The sequence below is a fragment of the Hylobates moloch genome, unplaced genomic scaffold (genome assembly GCF_009828535.3).
Source record: "Hylobates moloch isolate HMO894 unplaced genomic scaffold, HMol_V3 SCAFFOLD_6, whole genome shotgun sequence".
Taxonomy (NCBI): Eukaryota; Metazoa; Chordata; class Mammalia; order Primates; family Hylobatidae; genus Hylobates; species Hylobates moloch.
Genome location: NW_026652281.1, coordinates 102,902,366 through 102,924,028, shown reverse-complemented (window position 1 = coordinate 102,924,028; position 21,663 = coordinate 102,902,366). Strand labels below are relative to the sequence as shown.

The window sequence follows — 21,663 nt, the reverse complement described above, 5'->3', positions numbered from 1 at the left end:
TTTTCTTTTTTGAGACAGAGTCTCACTGTGTCGCCCAGGTGAGAGTGCAGTGGCGCTATCTCGGCTCACTGCAACCTCCGTTTCCTGGTTCAAGAGATTCTCATGCCTCAGCCTCCCAAGTAGCTAGGATTACAGGTGTGCAGCACCACGCCCAGCTAATTTTTGTATTTTTAGTGGAGATGGGGTTTTGTTATGTTGGCCAGGCTGGTCTCAAACTCCTGGCCTCAAGCAATCTGCCCCTCAGCCTCCCAAATTGCTGAGATTACAGATGTGAGCCACCGTGCTGGGTCTCAGACTGTCACATTTCAAGTAGTCAATAACCATACGTGGCTAGTGGCTACCATATTGGGCAGCATATATCTAAACTGCTCTAAACTGTTAGTACTCCTCACCATAGAGTCCTTCAGATTTAGCCCCTAACAATAAAAATGTGACCTTGCCTCCTGCTAACTAAGGTTCCCATGCACTCAACAAATGCATATTCTACTCAGAATTATCTGTGACATAGTAGGCTTTGATGGAAAGCCATGTAGAATGACCAACAAGTAGCACAAGATGGGAAGCTTCTGGAGGACAGGCACCCAGGCTCACGCTGCTGCTCTGCTCTCCACCCCTCCCCATTCCCCAAATCCCCCAACTCCACCTGCCCACCCAACCCCCACCCCTAGCCTGTAGTTTTGGCCTCCAAAGGCTTATTAGTGTCTTATTGTGTATTGAGCACCAAACTTACACCAAGTTCTGGAGATACAGCAGTGAACCCTATAGCTGTACAATGTCAGGTAGAGATAAATGCTATGAAGACAATTAAAACAGTGCTTCCTGTGTAATAATGAAGGAGGAGGGCATTTCTGTATTCCAGGACTTCTTGGAATTTCAGATTGTGTTTATATGATTTTCTTTTTTTTTTGTAGTTTTTGTTTATTCAATTAGTCTTTTAAACAAAAGTATATTGCTACATTTTCCCCAGTATATAATTGTTTCACTGTCCTTATAGTACTAGAATTCAGTTGAAAGAATAAAATATTTACATCGAATCTGCTTGTCTTTTAATATTCAGATGGATAGTATGTGGCAAGAAGGGTAAGGGGATAGCAAGTGACTGGAGCCAGGGAAGTGACTTCTGTATTGAGTGATCAGAGGCTGGGCATGGTGTCTCACACCTGCAATCACAACACTTTGGGAGGCCAAGGCAGGAGGATCTCTTGAGCCCAGGACAAGACCAGCCTGGGCAACATGGCAAAACCCTGTCTCTACAAAAAAAATTTTTTAATTAGCCAGAGGTGATGGTGCGTGCCTGTGGTCCCAGCTACTCAGGAGACTGAGGTGGGAGGATCGCTTGAGCCCAGGAGTTTGAGGCCACAGTGAGCCATATTTACACCACTGCACTTCGGCCAGGGTGATGGAGCTAGACCTTGTCAATAAATACTTAAATAAATAAGAAAACAGCGATCAAACAGGCCTCATTGACAAGGCAACATTTGAGCAGAAATCTGAATGAAAACGGGGCAAAGGGCTAAGGCATGCAGGTATCTGGGGAAAGAACTTACAGACATTAGTAATAGTCAGGCCAGACGCGGTGGCTCCCACCTATAATCCCAGCACTTTGGGAGTCCGAGGTGGGTGGATTACTTGAGGCCAGGTTTGGAGACCAGCCTGGCCAACATAGAGAAACCCCATCTCTGCTAAAAGCAAAAAAATTAGCCAGGCGCAGTGGCTCACACCTGTAATCCCAGCACTTTGGGAGGCCGAGGCGGGCGATCACGAGGTCAGGAGTTTGAGACCAGCCTGGCCAACATGGTGAAAGCCCATCTCAACTAAAAATACAAAAATTAGCCAGGCATGGTGTCCCGTGCCTATAATCCCAGCTACTTGGGAGGCTGAGGCAGAAGAATCACTTGAACCCGAGAGGCGGAGGTTACAGTGAGCCGATATCATGCCACTGTGCTCCAGCCTAGGGAACAGAGCGAGACTCCGTCTCAAAAAAACAAACAAACAAAAAAACACAAAAATTAGCTGGGTATGGTGGCTCATGCCTGTAATTCTAGCTGTTCTGGAGGCTGAGGCAGGAGTGTCGTTTGAATCCAGGATGTGGAGGTTGCAGGGGAACTGAGATTGAGCCATGGCACTCCAGCCTGGGCAACAGAGTGAGACTATCTCAAAAAAAAAAAAAGAGGAATAGTTAAACCCTAATACCCTGAGGTTATAGTGGCTCGTTGGCCCACTTGGAGGCCATTGTAAAGTACAGTGAGAGGTAGGGAGATGTCAAAGGTTGACGATGAGATCAAAGGAAGCTAGATCTTGCAGAACCTTGAAAGCCATGGTGAAGACACAGGATTTATTCTAAATGTTATAGGTAGCTCTTGGAGGCTGAGGCAGGAGGATTGCTTGAAGCCAGAAGTTCGAGACCAGCCTGGGCAACAAAGTGAGACTCCAACTCTACAAAAAATTAAAAAAGAAATTTAGCTAGGCATGATGGCTCATGCCTATAGTCCCAACTACTTGGGAGGCTAAGGCAGGAGGATCGCCCGAGCCAGGGAAGTCAAGGCTGCAATGAACTGTGTTTGCGCCACTGTGTTCCAGCCTGGGTGACAAAGCAAGACCCTTCCTCTCTCTCTCTCTCTCTCAATATATATATATATATAAAATGCTAAGTGAAAAAAACCATCATGTCAGCTAAGTGAAAGAAACAGTCTTATTGTATGATTATATGTATAGAAGATAGACACAGCTGGGTGTGGTGGCTCATGCCTATAATCCCAGCACTTTGGGAGGCTGAGGTGGGTGGATCACTTGAGCTTAGGAGTTCAAGATCAGCCTGGGCAACATGACAAAACCCCATCTCTATAACAAACAAACAAATAAATAAAATAGCACCATATATTGTATGATTCTGTTTATCTAAAATGTGCAGAACAGGCAAATTTATAGAGACAGAAGATAGATAAGTGGTTTCCTAGGGCTGGGGCTCAGGGTAGGAAGGATGGGTGAGTGAGAATGGAGGATGAGCAATGACTGTTACTGGGTACAGGGTTTCTTTTAGGGGTATTGAAATAGATTGTGGTGATGGTTGCTTGATTCTGTTAATAGACTAAAAGCCACTGAATTGCATGCTTTAAATGGGTAAGTTTTGTAGTATGTGAAATATAGCTCAAGAAAAGAAAGAAAGAAAGTAAGGAAGGGAAGGGAAGAGAGGGGGAAGGAGGGAGGGAGAGAGAGAAGAAAGGAAGGAAGGGAAGAAGGAAGGAAGAAAGAAGGGAAGGAGGGAGGGAGGGAGAGAGGGGCTGGGCACGGTGGCTCACACCTGTAATCTCAACACTTTGGGATGCTGAGGTGGGAGGATCACCTGAGGCCAGGAGTTGGAGACCAGCGTGGGCAACATAATGAGACATCACCTCTACAAAAAATTTAAAAATTATCCAGGCATGGTAGCGTGTGCCTGTAGTCTCAGCTACTCAGAAGGCTGAAGCCAGAGGATCATATGAGCCCAGGAGGTCAAGGCTGTAGTGAGCCGAGATTTCACCACTGCATCCCAGCCTGGGTGACAGAGCAAGACCTTCTCTTTAAAAAAAAAAAAAGACCGGGTACAGTGGCTCACGCCTGTAATCCCAGCACTTTGGGAGGCTGAGGCGGCCAGCCTGACCAACATGGTGAAACCCCATCTCTACTAAAAATACAAAATTAGCTGGGCATGGTGGCATGCGCCTGTAATCCCAGCTACTCAGGAGGCTAAGGCAGGAGAATTGCTTGAACCTGGGAGGCGGAGGTTGCAGTGAGTCAAGATCATGCCACTGCGCTCCAGCCTGGGCAGCAGAGCAAGACTCTATCTCCAAATAAAAAGAAAGATCATTGGCTGCTGGCTTAACCTTAGATCAAGAATCTGCAAACTATAGCCCGTGGACGAAATTCAGCCACTACCTTTTTTGGAAAGCCCATGAGCTAAGAATGGGTTTTACATTTTTAGATGGTTGAAAAAAAATCAAAAATATTTTGTGCTATGTAAAAATCATATGAAATTCAAATTTCAGGCCAGGCGTGGTGGCTCACGCCTGTAATCCTAACACTTTGGGAGGCCAAGGCGGGCAGATCACCTGAGGTCAGGAGTTCAAGACCAGCCTGGCCAACATGGTGAAACCCCATCTCTACTAAAATATAAAAATTAGCCGGGCATGATGACAAGTGCCTGTAATCCCAGCTACTCGGGGAGGCTGAGATGGGAGAATCGCTTGAACCCAGGAGACGGTGGTTGCAGTGAGCTGAGATCGCACCACTGCACTCCAGCCTGGACAACTGAGGGAGACTCTGTGTCAAAAAAAAAAAAAAATTTCAAATTTCATTGCCATTGATAAAGTTTTACTGGAACACAGCTATGCTCATTTGTTTATGTGTTGTCTACGGCTGCTCTCAAGCTATAACACAGAGCTGAGTGGTTGAGTTGACAGAGACCATGTGGCTAGCAAAGCAAAGCCTAAAATATTTACTGTCAGGCCTTTTACAGAAAAAAACTTGCTGACCCCTAGCCTAGACTACAGCAGAGCAAAGGAGGAAGTAGACCAGTTAAGAGGCTCCTGCAGATGAAAGATAATGGTGGTTTAGTCTGTGGTGGTAATAGTGGTGTTAGAGGTGTTCTAACTCTGAATATGTCTTGCTGGTAGAACTGACAGGGTTTGCTGATGAATTGAATGTAGGGTGAGAGAGAATGGACAACTCCTTTGTTTCTCTCCTGAGCAACCAGATGAATGGTGGATTTTGAAGGATGTGTACACAGGTTTAGGGAGGAAAATCAGGAGTTAGGATCTGAACATGTTGAGTTTGAGAGACAATGAAAGGGCAATAAAACCATCCAAGTGAAGGTAAACAGGAGGCGCTGGATGTACAGGTCTGGAATTCATGGAAACAGGCATAGAGATAAAAATTTGGGAGTCATAAAAGCTGATATGTAAATCCATGAACCTGGATGTTTTGGAATACTGTATATTGTTTATAGGGGAAATACAAAGTAGTCATTACAGGTCCATACATTAATATCACAGGGCCTCCTAGAACTTCCTGTGTAATTTGGGAAGGCCACTTTACCTAAATGTAAACTGATCTGAGCCCTCCACATCCATCAGCCTAGGTGGGAGTCACAGCTGCAGAGTGTGGAATTTCCCTTCAGGGTCATTCACCAGGGTTTAAGTTTCATGGCAAATTATCGATTCTTTTTTACTTTACCCCTGAAGTCCACTGAGGACAATGTGTTGACAGGACATGCTACTTATGTTTCCTTTTTCACACCTTCTGGGGACTTCTCAGTTTGGAACTTTAAATTGTTCCACTTGTGAGCATTCTGCTACCAGCAAGCAACCCAAACACGCCTTCATTCCTTGTGGATGAAGGGAGCCAGGGAGTTTTTATGTTGATCACACAAATGACGTTTTTAAGAAAATAGACCAGTGGCAGTCTCACATTTCCCATTAGTCATGATGTGAGATTATGACTGTGATCTTGGAAAGGAAGAGGATGACATAAACAGCAGATATTCATCCCAATTGTGCAGCTTGTCTGTGGTGTGGGTAAGTGGATGACTCAAATGCAAACCTCTTGACATGGTATCAGGGCTTCTCACAGGCTGGCCCATCTGCTTGTTCTGGCTCATATCCCAACAAAGACACAGACCTACATGCAGGCAAGGCCACATACACATGCACACACACACACTTTGAAGTTCAGCCACGCCCCAAGCACCCCACATGCTTTCTCTCTACACCTTTTCACTTGCTGTTTCCTCTTCCTGGATTTCTCCCCTTTTAAGATTTGGCCTTGGCTGGGGACGGTGGCTCACGCCTGTAATCCCAACTCTTTGGGAGGCTGAGGCGGGTGGATCACTTGAGGTCAGGAGATTGAGACCAACTTGGCCAAGATGGTGAAACCCCGTCTCTACTAAAAATACAAAAATTAGCCAGGCGTGGTGGCAGGCAACTGTAATCCCAGCTATTTAGGAGGCTGAGGCAGGAGAATCGCTTGAACCTGGGAGGCAGAGGTTGCAGTGAGCCAAGATTGTGCCACTGCACTCTAGCTTGAACAACAGAGCGAGACTCCATCTCAAAAAAAAAAAAACAAAAACGATTTGGCCTAAATGTGGCCCACTGGAAGACTATCCTGACATTTCCTGAGTTTGTCTCTGTGCTTTCATAACAGACTGAATTCCCCCATTCTAGCAGTGCTAATTCGGTTGTGATCATGTATTCATATGTCTTTCTCCCTCACTGGGCTGTACTCTTTTCATGTTTTTGTGAAACAAACACCTAGCACCTCTCACAGTACCTGGCATCTGCACATGCTTAACAACGTCTCTGCTGAGAGAACATTCAATGTTATGCTCAAGATGACTTCTGCAGAATAAGGTGACTGGAGCCCGCAGTGAAGGGGTACGTTTGAAATGCCGAAAGCTGGGTCTTGTTTGGCTTTGGGGGCTGACAGCAGCTGTTCTGCACATCCTTTTGTTCTACCAGCCTCGCTTTCCTTGAGCCTTAAAGCAGTGCTGGCCCTCCTTGTCTTTACAAGGCAGTCAGGGATTTGGAAGTTCCCCCAAGCTCCTTTACCATCACATTCTTTCCAACAGCCTACATCAGAGCATAAGGCATCTCTGAGAACTGCTGCTTTGGAAAACCTCCGTTAAGTCCCAAAGTTCTGCCAGCAGGGTGCATTTGTCAGCCATCTTTGGCAACCACACACACACATACACATACTTCCCCACGCCATCAGTTTTATGTTGCTTCTGATTGACATATTTTTTTCACCACTATCTAGGCCAAAAGCAACATCATTTATTCTTGTGCTAGAAATTAGCCACCTGAATTCATTTAAGGTCTGTATTTCCCTTAAGAAATCCTGTCTCCAAAAGCTTTTTCCAGGTCATAACATGTGAAAAGTAAAATTCCTGGAAGTTGTATTCAGGCAGATGAAAGTGGACTTGAAGTCAGCCTGCAGAAGACCAGCCACACACTCTGTAGCAACTTCAGTCAGCAAAGCCAGAGGGCAGCTGGAAGCCCAGGCTCTCTGGAGTGTTCTTCATTCATTTAGCCATTCATTGAACAAAAAGGTATTGAGACCCCATAGGCCTTGTTCTAGGTGCTGCAAATACGGCAGAGGACAAAACAGCCAAGGTCCTGAGGTCTTGGGGAGGTTATATCTATTAGGGGAAACTGGCAGATCAAAAATAAGTAAGTGAGGGCCTGGGGAATGGTTTCTGTGATTTCTTATAGCACCCGAATGGCTTTCTGTGAGTAGAGGACTTGTATTTCTAGAAGTCAGAGCAAGTATTGGTTGACAGAGTTTGGGAAACAGCCTTGTTGAGGCTCTTGAGCCTAGGTCAAGGCTGATGCCTGGGCCTGGCATGCAGCATGACCTGACTGGCAAGGATGGCAATCTTTGTGGACTTGTTTTAGTTTTTCTCTTTTTTAAGATTTCTCAGGCATACCTTTCTTGGGGAAAATGGTACTGCTAACACTTTACATGCTTGGAAATAGCAGGAAATGGAGATTTCATTTCTGCAAAATAGATCATTCTCTCCTCAACTAGCACATCTCCTCTCAAACTAGCTAGACTGTCACTACTGACCCATTCCAGAGGACACATCCAGTACCAAACACCTCCAAATAGGAGTGTTGTCCTGGGCAGGGATTTCTCTCCCCTTCTCCCCACCACAGGCCTCCTCCCACGTGGCCAATTTAGAGTTGTTCAAGGGCACTATTATTTTCTCCACTGAGACAGAATCTTGGGAGTTGTATCTGCAGGTGAAGTAAGTGGCAGATTCAAGTTCCTGTGATGCAGTCCACTGAGCATGGGCTTGGAGTGCTACGCTCCCCTAGCTGACTCCCTAGTTTCACTCTTTTCTTGCTACTTCGCCTACTGTCTTTCTGTCCATCACAAATCAGACCCAAGCTAAACCCTTTCTTCTTGCCATCCTCTCTCCCTCTCCTTCATCCCTATCCCTCTCCCCCTTCGGTCTTCCCTCTGGCCTCCAGATCCCAAGGAGGAATCCCTGTCTTCATTGTCCTCTGAACATTATAGGCTCTGCCCATTGTAATCTTGTGCTGATTTTTCCTGTGGTTTTGGATACTGAACATCTTTCCATCTTTCTCAGTTTTATGAGTGCAGCCTACTTCTCTGTTCGCTCCTTTGGAGATCTCCCATGTTTCTTTTTGCTTTTCTTTGCAGAGAATCAGCCCTCCAGCCCCTCCTTTTCTTTTCTTTTTTTTTTTTTTTCAGCTGAAGTCTCTCTCTGTCTCCTAGGCTTGAGTACAGTGGCATGATCTCGGCTCACTGAAACCTCTGCCTCCTGGGTTCAAATGATTGCCTCAGCCTCCAGAGTAGCTGGGACTACAGGCATGCACCACCAAGCCTGGCTAATTTTTTGTATATTTAGTAGAGATGGGGTTTCACCATGTTGGCCAGGCTTGTCTCAAACTCCTGACCTCAAGTGATCTGCCCAGCTCAGCCTCCCAAAGTGCTGGGATTACAGGTGTGAGCCACCGCACCTGGCTAGCCCTCCATTTTCATGCATTCTTTCATATGCATGCTAGGTTCTAGAATACAAAATGGGGATGCATCAAACCAGCCTTTCCCCAGGAAGCTTGGTATAGGAGGGAGAACTGGCCTGAAACTGAGCCAGAGGCCTGCAGAGAGAAGTGAAAGTGTTGGGTGTCTGTGGGAACAAAGTGGGAGGATGACCCATTCTGGCTCGGAGAGGCTCCAGGCTCTTCAGGAAGAGAATGGGGAGGAGTATTCTGGGCAGATGGAACAGCATACACAAAGCTGGGGAGGTGTCAAAGAACACGATGTGTTTTTGGAGTTTTGTGGAGTTTAGTGTCATTGATGATGGGGTGTAAACATAAAGAATGATGGGAGATGAGGCTGGAAAGTTAATTTAGCCTGTGCGCAGTGGCTCAAGCCTGTAATCCCAACACTTTGGGAGGCCGAGATGGGAGGATCATTTGAGCTAAGGAGTTTGAGACCAGCCTGGGCCACATAGCAAGACCTCATCTCTACAAACATCAAAAAGTTAATGGGGTGTTGTGGCACACAGCTGTGATCCAGCTACTTGGGAGGTTGAGGCAGGAGGATTGTTTAAGCCCATGAGGTCAAGGCTGCAATGAGCCATGATGATTGTACTACTGCACTCCAGCCTGGGCGACACAGCAAGGCCCTGTAAAAAAAAAAGAAAGGAAGGAAGGAGGGAGGGAGGGAGGAACGAAGGAAGGAAGGAAGGAAGGAAGGAAGGAAGGAAGGAAGGAAGGAAGGAAGGAAATTTAGGATATGACCTCCAAGAGGAAGGAAATTAACATACTATTTCATTTAATCTTTACAACAGCTTCCAGATTTTACTGCCTCCACTTTGCCAGTGAGGAACCTGAGGCTTGAAGAAGTTACATGACAAGTGGAAGGCAGCAGAGGCTGGGAAAAGTAGGGGGAGGAAAGGGGATGAAGAGAATTTGGATAATGGGTACAAAAATACAGTCAGATAAAAAGAATAAGTTCTTGTATTTGGTAGTACGCTAGGAATAATATAGTTAACAATAATATATTGTGTATTTCAAACTAGCTAGAAGAAAATCATTGGAATGTTTCCATCACAAAGAAAAGATAAATGTTTGAGGTGATGGGTCTGGCCAGTGGTTCATGCCTAGAATCCTAGGAGGCCAATATGGGAGGATCACTTGAGCCCAGGAGTTCAAGACCAGCCTGGGCAACATGGCAAAGCCCTGTCTTTACAAAAAACTTAAAACTTAGCTGGCTGTGGGCCAGGCATGGTGGCTCATGCCTGCAATCCCAGTACTTTGGGAGGCTGAAGCAGGCAGATCACTTGAGTCCAGGAGTTTGAGACCAACCAGGGCAATGTGGCAAAACCCCACCTCTACTAAAAATACAAAAAAATTAGCTAGGTGTGGTGGTGCATGCCTGTGGTCCCAGCTATTCGGGAGGCTGAGGTGGGAGGATCACCTGAGCCTGGGAGGCAGAGGTTGCAGTGAGCCAAGATTGTGCCACTGCACTCCAGCCTAGGCAACAGAGTGAGACCTTGTCTCAAAAAAAAAAAATTTAGCAGGGTGTCGTGATGTGCACCTGTGGTCCCAACTACTCAGGAGGGTGAGGTGGGAGGATCAGTTGAGCCCAGTAGGTCGAGGCTGCAGTGAGCTGTGATCATGCCACTGCACTCCAGACTAGGTGATAGAGTGAGACTCTGTCTCAAAAAAAAAAAAAAAATGACGTGATGGATATCTTCATTACCCTAAATTAATCATTATACATTGTATCATGTATCAAAATATCACATGTACCCCCAAAATATGAACACTATTACATATCAATAAAAAGAAAACAGTTGCTAAGGGCTTGGGCTCCAGAGTCCTGGGTTTCGTTCCTAGTATCTCCACTTACTTGGTGCACTTAGTCCCCTACCTCTTCCTGGACCTAGCTTCCCATGTGCTCAAAGGGAGTGATGATACCAGAGCCTACTTTGTTGTCAGGGGAAGATTGGAAGGATTCAGTTTAAAAGTCCATGGGTAATAAATGTTAGCTCTTAAGTGACAGAGTCAGAATTTACTCCAGATATGCTGAGTTCAAAGCCCTTGTGCTTTTCGTGTATACCCTACTCCCTCCATTGATTGTGAAGGACCTTATGTGCAATGCAAAGGAGAGTCTGGATTTATCCCATAGCAACAGGAAACACTAAAGTTTTTTAAGATGAGGAGTGATTTGGACTCACCTCATATATTTGCAAGATCACTGTGTGGAGAGGACCTGGGGGCTGGGGGACCAGGACTAGGGGAAAGGAAAGGCGAGAAAATGGAGAGTCAGGATGGGCATGGTGGCTCATGCCTATAATCCCAGCACCAGCCGAGGCTGGTGGATCATTTGAGGCCAGGAGTTCAAGACCAGCCTGGCCAACATGGTGAAACCCCATCTCTACTAGAAATCCAAAAATTAGCCAGGCATGGTGGCGGGCACCTGTAACCCCAGGTACTCGGGAGGCTGAGGCAGGAGAATCACTTGAACCCAGGAGGCGGAGGTTGCAGTGAGCCTAGATTGCACCACTGCACTCCAGCCTGGGTGACAGAGCGAGACTCTAATGTTCCCTTCTAATGCTGTGGAAAGAAATCCCAGGGTTCCTGGAGGTCCAGAAACTTCATAACTGACACTGGCTCTAATCTCAGTATACATAAATTGTGGTCTTTCATATCTTCTCTCCCAAACTGAGAGCTTCTTGAGGGCAGGCACAGTGTCTGACTGTGGCCCTGGTGATGCACAATGAGTATTTCTCAAATGAAAGACTGTCTTCCAGCGTTCCACGCACACACTGTCTCCCCCATTGTTCACTGCCACAGGAAAGTACTCCCCACGATCCCACCATTGCCCAGTGCTTTTGCAAACCCTCCAGCCATCCAAAGTGAGAAAGACTCTCCCACTCTGGCCCGCCTTCTTTTGCATTGACCTTAAGTGATTATGTGGGCACAGTTTATAGCTTGGCCACCAGAGGGCTAGTCTCAATGCTCAGGATTTTTGAGAGCAACTTCACAAGGGCTTCATTGACATAGCAGCATTTAAAGGCAGATTATTTGTTGGTTTCAGACTGAATCTGGGGCACCTGTCCATTTTGAGGATCTGGTGCCTTTAAAGTACCACTTGCCCTGCTATATCCGGAAATTTATTGGGAAAATATTATGTATCTTCTTCTAGCGTAAAGACAGAAAAAAAAAAAGGGGGGGGGGGGGGGGTGCTGATGTTGTAGTAATCTGCCCCCTGCAGGACTTTTGAGGGAGAACGGGTCCCTGGGTAAGGGCGGCACAAACACCGCCCTGGGCTTCAGGCTTGCCTAGTTGGGGTGCTCCACTCCAGCCTCAGCCCACCCCTGGTTGCCTGATCCTTCAAGCTGACAAGTTCTGGACTTGGAAGACTGCTTGGGCAGGCCACAAAGCCTTTGACCTCAGCTGCCTCATCAGTAAGACACTCACCAACCACATCTGTCTCACAGTATCATGTCATGGTAAATGAGCAAACGTGTGTCAAAGTGCGTTGAAAAATGTGGAATCCTGTGGCAATATAAGACATGTTTATTATACCTCAATCTCACCACTTAGATCACTACCCAGGGTTAGGATGAACACAAACAATAGCAAATCACAATTATAACAGGTCGAAAGTGGTTTTGAGTACTTGAAGGAAAATGATAGCAGAAAATAACAAGTTTTTAATGATTAAATAGAAATTACTCTTTAGATTGTGCAAGATAAATTACTATTACTCAACATAAAATTATAACAAAACTTGTTTCAAAAATCAGAAGAGAAATAATCATTGGGACTTTGAATATCAGCATGTCACCCTATAGCCCTACATTTTTACATTTTTTGTGTGATTGCCTAATTTATTTCAAAACACTTTAAGTTGCTGGGCATGGTGGTTCATGCCTGTAATCTCAACACTTTGGGAGGCTGAGGCGGATGGATCACCTGAGGTCAGGAGTTCAAGGCCAGCCTGGCCAACATGGTGAAACTCTGTCTCTACTAAAAATAAAAAAAAAATTAGCCGGGCGTGGTGGCAGGTGCCTGTAATCCCAGCTACTCGAGAGGCTGAGGCAGGAGAATCGCTTGAACCCAGGAGGTGGAGGTTGCAGTGAGCGGAGACGCACCACTGCACTCCAGCCTGGGCAACAAAACGAGACTCTGTCTCAAAAAAAAAAAAAAAAGTAAGTCACATACTGTTTTTCCTGATCTTCACACTAGAATTGGTAGATAGTTACTTGGTTTAGATTCTCAAGATAGTACTCTTCATTATCTAACAGACTCTAGATAACCTGAAGGAAGGGAAACACCATCTACGCGTGCGGCCTGCAGACATACCTGTTGCTGAGAGAGCATCTCTGAACTACTGGCGTACATGGAAGTGTATTAGCAAACCCTCAGAATTTCCAATCAAAAGCCCAGCCTTCACAGGTAAATTGGGATAGGCTGGCCCTCCCTAAACCCCACACCAACTTTCCCTCTCCTCACCCTAACAGAAGTGGCTTCCATCCAGAGAGCAGAGAGTGCCTGATTTCTGAGGCAGTCTCTGTCATCTCCTTTGATCTTCTGCCCTGCCACAGGCCCTCTCCATGGCTGCTTGCCTGCTGGAACCAACATCCTCCTCCACACTCACTCCTCTGCATTCTGGCTTCACGTGGGCAAGGCGAGGCTTCATTCCACTCCCTCCTATTCATCAGGGAACGCCACCATTCTTTCGAGTTTCCTCCAACCACCACACACAGAATGTCCCCAAATGATCACTGTCTGATGGGTGCCTGGCAGCATAGTTCAGCCTATCTGAGACATGAGTACAAAGCATTTATGATTGTTGATGGATTTTAGCTTCCAGGAGTGTCAAAAGCATCTATTCTGTCTGTGGATCACTGTGTTTGGTTTGATCAATTAGAAAGAATCAAATGGGTAAATGAATTTAATGACTTTGGGTACATAAGTCAAAATGTCACATGTCCCACTGCCCTTCACTGTTTATAGAAAAAAAATAGATTTCCAGCTGGGCACGGTGGCTCATGCCTATAATCCCAGCATTTTGGGAGGCTGAGGCAGATGGATCACGTGAGGTCAGGAGTTCGAGACCAGCCTGACAACATGGTGAAACCCCATCTCTACTGAAAATACAAAAATTAGCTGGGTGTGGTGGCACGTGCCTGTAGTCCCAGCTACTTGGGAGGCTGAGACAGGAGAACCAGTTGGATCTGAGAGACAGAGGTTGCAGTGAGCTGAGATGGCACCACTGTACTCCAGCCTGGGCAACAGAGTGAGACTCCATCTCAAAAAAGAAAAGAAAAAAAAATAGACTTCTATGCCCCACTCCCTACCACACTCCTTCCAAACTTTAGGGCTACAACTGAAAAGATAAGGAAGATGTGTCTGGCAAGTGGCAAGGACCATATCCTGGGGGGGTCTCTCTAGCATCCTCTGGGGCCCCTGGGTCAGTGAAAGCCCTGCTGGAATCAGATCCCTGGCTTCTGAGAGGTGGCGACACTGCCTGTATGTTCTCTTCCAGCCCTACATGACAATAAGGCACCTCTGGGACTCATGGACACACCCCTGTTAGACACAGAAGAGGAGGTGCACTACTGCTTCCTGCCCCTAGACCTGGTGGCCAAATATCCCAGCCTAGTGACTGAAGACAACCTGCTGTGGCTGGCTGAGACGGTGGCCCTCATCGAGTGCGAGCGCAGCGAGTTCCGCTTCATTGGTGATTGCTGTGTCCAGGGGTGGGGCTGGGGGCGGGGTGATAAGGCCCATTCACCCCTCCCCATCACATGTCCCACAGAGGCCCAGCTTGGTGCTCAGGGCCTCAGGAGCTTCCCTGGGCAGAGGTGGCGGAAGCATGACAGAGCCTTCCAGGAAGCAAGCAGATTCCAGCATTAGAATCTCACTAGACTCAGGGCTATTTTAATCCCTATTTGTTTTGGGATGGCCTGGCTGTAAAAGTGTCAGACACTGGAAAGTGTCAGGGACCACAGGAGTTGGTGTGAAGGGCAGGGAGCTCAGCTGGTTGCCAGTCGGCTTCTCTTCTTACTCTGCCCTTACGTATCCAACTGGCTTTCAGGCCTCAGTTCCTCCCACCATAAAATGAGGAATCTAGATTGTTTCAAAGGATGGTGCTACCTGCTCTTAATGTCAGCAAACTCAGAATAAAAGGGAAGGAGGGTGGATGGTGACATGTTCCCCTGAGTCATAGCAGAATTGTCCACTTGAGGTAGTGGCCTAAGGAAGGATGAGATTTTCCACCTTTGACAGAGACAGCCTCTCTCCCCCTACTGCCCCAGGATGAGCTCTGTTTGGGATGTGAACTGAATGATCTCTTTGACCCCAAGATGCTACTGCTGTCTAGATAGATAGGGCAGTAAACACTCAAGTTACACTAGGAGCCCAAATGTCTGGAACCCCAGTCATTCATATTCATGGTCACCTAGAAAGTTGTCTGTGATGTGCTTCTGTATCTCTAAGTTGATTCACACAGGACATTAGCGTTGGCTCCATCTCTGCCTCCCATACTGCAGTCCAGGCAGGGACAAACTGCAAGTGCCACCCGCCAGCCCAGGCTCGGCTGGGCCCCTCCTCTCTAAGCAGCAAGACAACTCCCTCTTTTGGAATGACCTGCTCTTGGGTCAAGACTCACAGGGTAAGTCTCAGGGCCAGTGTGCCCACCAGGAGGGCCTGGCTTGGGAGCCCCAGGCCAAGCCACGGGAGGCCACACCCACGGCCTCAGACACAGGAAAACAAAGTAATGTGGGGTCTTTCGCCTTGAAAACCACACACTCAAAGCTAATCTAATAAGGTATGTTGATAAGTTGTTTCAGAATAAGGAGAACCTAGGATAAGTTATAGCACCAGAAACCTGCCAAAACCAGGACCTACAGTTAAACCAGAAATAGCCTCATTAACTCACTGTGTTCCCCTTTGTTTTTCAAGTGAATTTTCTTCGCTCGCAGAAGATTTTACTACCAGATAATTTCTCCAACATTGATGTATTAGAAGCAGAAGTGGAAATTCTGGAAATCCCTGCACTCACTGAAGCCGTAAGGTGGTACCGGATGAACATGGGTATGTCACCAGGAAACCTTGGCCCCCCCTTGACAGTCTTGGCTTGACCTGGAAAAGCCAAGAACAATCTTCCCTCCCACAACCACTTCGGGCTTTGGGGGTTAGTGAGAGAATTGGGTCTTCTGGCTGACTCTGAATCCAAGAAGAGGATTCACAGCCTGAAACCCTGCGTGCTGCTCTGCCGGCTCAGCCTTCCCACTGAGGGTGGGGAGTGGGCAACCAGCCAGGGGTATAGAAAGCCCAGCCCAGCCTGGATCAGGAGGAGCCCAGCCCGGGTGGGGAGCCAGGCTGGAATGTCCTGGGCCTGAAGGCAGGCTTCTCAGGGGCAGGGGAGGTCTGCCCGGCTCGTGAAAGGGGTGGGGACTAAAAGCACCCACCAGCCACTCCCATCCTTCCTCTTCCAGGCACGGTTGGAGGTGTGGGAAATGCTCAGTGCTTCATGCGTCTCACCCGCCCCCAAATTCCCTCGTCATCTCACGTGGAAACCCCCGGCCGCTGTGCCTGTTTCTGCCTATTCCTGACGCTTGCTGATCCCTGTCCAGCCTAGACCTTCGTGCTCCCAGCCCTACCTCATTCCAGTTTGTTCTTCCCCTTATGGTTTCCTCAGGGCCGTTCATCATTCCATTTCCCCACTCCACCTCCATGGAAGATACTGTGCATGTTATAGGGCGCCAGCTACCTGAGCATGGCTTCAGCCGCCATCCTGAGAATGTGTAGAACTGCATTGCACATGGGAAGTTTGGCCTGGACATCACTAGACATTTATCCCATGGCAATCAGGCCTTTCCTTATCTTCAGGCATAGATTTCCCAGCCTTCTCCCAGACAAATAGAAACCCATCCTCTTGGCCAGGTGCTGGTGGCTGATGCCTGTAATCCCAGCACTTTGAGAGGCCAACGCAAGCAGATCACTTGAGGTCAGGAGTTCGAGACCAGCCTGGCCAACGTGGTGAAACTCCATCTCTACTAAAATACAAAAATTAGCCAGGCATGGTGGCACACACCTGTAATCCCAGAAACTTGGGAGGCTGAGGCAGGAGAACTGCTTGAAACCAGGAGGTGGAGGCTGCAGTGAGCCGAGATCATGCCACTGCACTCAAGCCTGGGCGACAGAGCGAGACTCCTTCTCAAAAAAGAAACCCATCCTCTTTGTGCTCCAGCAGGTCTCAGGACCCTGTCCCAGGGCCTTATAATCTGCTTAAGGTGGTGTGAGTTCAGCCCCTTCCCTCAAAGCCTTCTACTCCTCAGAGAACACAAATCATTGTGAGACAGTAGCGTAGTCCCTGCTCCACAGAGCAATGCAAAGATGGAGGAAGTGTGTTGACAGCCAGGCTCTGGAAGCTGGCAGCACTCCTCAAACACAAAAGGTGGCTTTAGCTTTCTACAAAGCATCACAATAAGGGCAACAGCTGTGGTAACCTTGGAGATGGATAGAGCTGACCTCAAATCCTAGCCCTGCCCCTGCCTAACTTTGCAGTTTAGGGCAAGATACTTCATTAGCCTCTCAGGGCAGGTTCTTCAACATGAAATGATGATAGCACTACCCCCTCTTGTAGGGTTGCTCTGAGGATTGGAGATGATCCACGAACATCCCCCAGCAGTGTGCCCACTGGCACATTGTTGCCATGGGAGCAGGGTCCTGAAGGCTGTGATAACTGTATTCTCTGGACTGTACCCTGGGCCCACTATAGGAGAAAAAGGTCCCATCCATAAACCAGCAACCCAAATACCCACCCTGAAAATAATGCCACACAGTATGTCTCTGGGGGAAATTCTGCCCAGGAGAGCCAGCAATAGGGGCTGTGAATCCAGGAAGCCTGTAACACACATTGAGTTTCCAGGCTATGGTTGCCATTCTTTATTCTTGGATGGTTACAGAAGAGCTTGGAACTAATGGAGACTCCTGCAGGGGCTGGGGCCAGATGGCTGCTTTCCTGAAACTTAGGAAATTCAGATGCTAGTGATACAGCAAATGAATCCCCCCACTCCCAACTCACCTCCCAACAAATAGTTATGACTTCTAAGCCTGAGTATACAAAAAAATTATACTGATTTTGAGAAGATCTCGATTTGGACTGTGCAAGGAAATATCCCATCCTTCCTCTTAGCCTCCTCGGTACAATGGAGGCAGCAGTAGGAACCGAGCCCCAAAGCCTCCAATCCAGCTATGACCATGGGGGGCCTAGGAGTCACCCCTTTCTCCCTGACACAGGTGGCTGTTCCCGGACCACCTGTCCTCCCCTGAGCCCCGGGAAGGGGGCCTGCACAGCCAGCCTGGAGTCCGTGAAACCGCTCTACACGATGGCCCTGGGTCTGCTGGTCAAGTACCCGGACTCTGCGCTGGGCCAGCTTCGCATCGAGAGCACGCTAGACGGAAGCCGACTGTACATCACAGGGAACGGCGTCCTCTTTCAGCATGTCAAGTGAGGCCCTCCTTAGGGCACGCCGAGTCCCATCACCCTTGGCTCTGCCCTTCCCTCTAGGAATAACCTGGGGCCCTTCCCACTAGCCAGAGGTGAAGTGTGTCCCTGGGGCCAGCCCATCATTTTAGCCATTCCCATCACCAGCACCACCACACTACCACTAGGTTAGGGCCTCAAAGGAGAGGGCTGGTGCCAAGGTACAAGGGTCGCTAAGGTTCAAAGGCTTCAGACCATTTCCTATTTCTGTCCTCTGCAGTCCATTTCCCTGGTTCTAGCCCTGTGCTAGGTCTGAGGTCACCAGGCCACAGTCAGGGAGCTGGGTACCTCCCTGTGCAGACCCCTCTACAAAGGTCCTCTGCCACTCTTGGGAGGCTCACTGGACACACAGAATGGCCAGAGCCAGGGGTGAGCCCCCTTAGAAGCAGGGCAGGGCAGGCCAGGCCAGGCCAGGCTTCCCAGAGGTGCTGATCCTCTGGTTTTCTGGAGCCCCTGGGAGAGGGTCAGCTGACCCTGAATGCTGTCTTTTCCCAATATTGTTGTTTTGGGCTGTTTTAGCCCATAAAGTCCATATCTTTCAGAGATGTCCACCCTGATGTCACAGAGGGCAAAGACAAGTGCCTTGGAAGGGAGGGTTTGGAGAACGGGGTTGATGTTTAGACCCCAGCCTTTTTCCAAGACCGTGGCAGGCTGCAGCACAGTGACTGAGATGTCTTGGGCAGATGTGTATGGGGCCAGAAGGGAGTGGCTGGGCCCTGGGCTGGCCCTGGAACCTGAAACAGGGCCTGGAGACATGAAATTAGTCCATTTAGAGGGCTTTGCTGAAATAAGTCAAGCTCAGCTCCAAAAATGTGACCTGTTGTCCAGGCTTACTCTCCTACAAGGTTAAACAGATTTCCAGTTAAAACAAGGAAACGGGCCGGGCGTGGTGGCTCACGCCTGTAATCCCAGCACTTTGGGAGGCCAAGGCAGGCAGATCATGAGGTCAAGAGATTGAGACCATCCTGGCCTACATGGTGAAACCCCGTCTCTACTAAAAATACAAAAAATTAGCCGGGCGTGGTGGCGGGCGCCTGTAGTCCAGCTACTCAGGAGGCTGAGGCAGGAGAATGGCATGAACCCAGGAGGCGGAGCTTGCAGTGAGCCGAGATCGCGCCACTGCACTCCAGCCTGGGTGACAGAGTGAGACTCCATCTCAAAAAAAAAAAAAAGAAAGAAACCCAGTCTCTATTACAAAAAAAAACATTAGCTGGGCGTGGTGGCGGGCGCCTGTAGCTACTTGGGAGGCTGAGGCAGAAGAATCGCTTGAACCTGGGAGGTGAAGGTTGCAGTGAGCCAAGATCATGTCACTGCACTTCAGCCTGGCGACAGAGTGAGACTCCATCTTAAAAAAAAAAAAAAACAAAAACAAAAAACAAAAGGAAACGATGTTAATGATGCCTGATTTGAGCCAGTGTTGTGGCAAGGCATCCTAGGCATGGAAAGTTTACAGGCTCAACTCTCTTGGGGTGCAATGCTGATGTTCTTCATAATAGACCTTTCCTCTGGGCAGGAACTGGCTGGGGACTTGCCGGCTGCCCCTGACAGAGACCATTTCTGAGGTATATGAGCTCTGTGCCTTCCTAGACAAAAGGGACATCACCTACGAGCCAATGAAAGTGGCTTTGAAGACTTATCTGGAGCCAAGGACTTTGGCACCCATGGATGTGCTCAGTAAGTGAGAAAGCTTCTAGGTTTGAATTTAGCATCAGGGGAGTATCTGGGAGATTGGAGGGAATAGATGAGGTGGCCAGGACGAGGAACTGTAGATGGAGGATGAGGGGAAAGCCAGGCCAATATTTTGGATTTTTACAAAAGGGGAACTTTCATGTTAAGTGCTCCCTCCTCATCTCCAAGCCCACAATTCGTCTCCAGCAGCAGACAGGGCTGTTACCCAATCTGGGGCCACGCAGGACCCCCAGGGCAGACCTGCCTTGACCCTGGGAGCTGACTTGCTGTGCTTCTTACAGCCATGCAGGGAGGAGCATCCTCTGTTAAACAGAGCTGTCCCTGGGTCCATTTAACAGCCAAAAAATAGGTTCAGAGAAGAAACCTCGCTCAAGTTACACAGTGGTCAAGCTGGGGTTTGACTGAGTCCAAAGCTAATGTTTTCACCAGATGCCTATAACTTCTTATTACCAAAAATTTGGGGGGCAAAGTTAAAGCTGTATCACTATCATTTAGCAACATCCAACATTTATTGAGTACCGGCCATATACCAGGACAGCAGTAGACACTGGCGGTACAGAAGTAAGCAACACAGACTTAGTCCCTGCCTTCCTGGAGTTCACAGTCTAGTTCTACACATCTTATCTCTTAGTTGTATAATCTAGTTATATACCCTTCATTCATTACAGAGCTCATTAGAAACTGCTTCCCAAACATCAGAACAAGGCCTACATATAGTCATCTCCAGGAAAAGAGTCATGGGTTCATCTTCCCAGCATACAGCCCCTATTCTCCAGACATGCCTAGAGGCTTAGTCTCATAAAAGTGACAGGGATTTGATAAGAGTTGGCTCCATGACATTTGCCAAACCATGAACACAAACACACAGAGGGAGATTCCTAGCTTCAGTCTGAGTGGCCACATGAAAAGCTACACACTCAGGACACACCCAACCAGAAACCGGAGGCAGCTGGCATTGTAGGTGGACAGGGTCATCAACCCACCTTTCCTGAGGGAGGAGGGTCAGGTGAAGAGAGGCAGTGCCCTTTCCCACCTCACCACCCAGGAAACCTTGCAGCAAGCAAGGTTTATGTCAGGGATTTCTGCTGCTTCTCAGAGTAGGCAACACAATATGACTGAGGAAAGATATTGAGACTTAACATGAAATACACTACTGACCAAAGGGCCCTACCTGCTTTCCCTTCTGGCCATATGATGATGTGTTCTATCTCCTGGATTCCCATAGATGAGTGGACGGCAGAGATCACTGTGTATTCCCCACAACAGATAATCAAAGTGTATGTTGGAAGCCACTGGTACGCAACCACCCTGCAGACACTGCTGAAGGTACTGACGGCCTTGGCCGCCCTGCTCCCCATCTGGCATCACCACCTGAGCTGCTCTGGGGGCCATCACCTGGCCCTCACACAGCTTCCAGCACTTGCTTAGAACAAAGACTTTCCCGCCAGGCGCGGTTGCTCATGCCTGTAATCCCAGCACTGTGGGAGGCTGACGTGGGCAGATCACGAGGTCAGGAGTTCAAGACCAGCCTGACCAACATGGTGAAACCCCGTCTGTACTAAAAATACAAAAATTAGCTGGGTGTGATGGCACGTGCCTGTAATCCCAGCTACTTGGGAGGCTGAGGCACCAGAATCGCTTAAACCCAGGAGATAGAGGTTGCAGTGAGCCGAGATTGCGCCACTGCACTCCAACCTGGGTAACGGAGTGTGACTCTGCCTCAAAAAACAAAACAAAACAGAGTGCAAGTGGACTGAGTGGCCTGCTGGGAAGGCCCTCCAGAGTTTGGGTAGGGAGGGGGCCAGCTCTGAGGGACTTGGACTGAGAAGGAGGTACGGTGGGCTTCCAAATGCCTTGAGAGGGTGGTCTAGGGGCCATCAAAAGTTGAAGCAGGGATGATGT

The 21,663-nt window shown here is 48.2% G+C and overlaps 1 protein-coding gene across 7 annotated transcripts in view; it reads left to right on the top strand.

Annotated features, from left to right (window-relative positions):
* The window catches only part of KCTD19 (potassium channel tetramerization domain containing 19), a 37,656-nt gene that overhangs the window by 9,846 nt on the left and 6,147 nt on the right, over positions 1 to 21,663 (top strand). For all 7 annotated transcript variants that reach the window (XM_032157636.2, XM_058441105.1, XM_058441106.1 and 4 more), the window contains exons 3-8: positions 12,821 to 12,971; positions 14,065 to 14,259; positions 15,483 to 15,614; positions 17,826 to 18,036; positions 19,586 to 19,746; positions 20,987 to 21,087. In XM_032157636.2, coding sequence (XP_032013527.1) covers positions 12,821 to 12,971; positions 14,065 to 14,259; positions 15,483 to 15,614; positions 17,826 to 18,036; positions 19,586 to 19,746; positions 20,987 to 21,087 — 951 coding nt within the window. The remainder of the gene's footprint in view (positions 1 to 12,820; positions 12,972 to 14,064; positions 14,260 to 15,482; positions 15,615 to 17,825; positions 18,037 to 19,585; positions 19,747 to 20,986; positions 21,088 to 21,663) is intronic.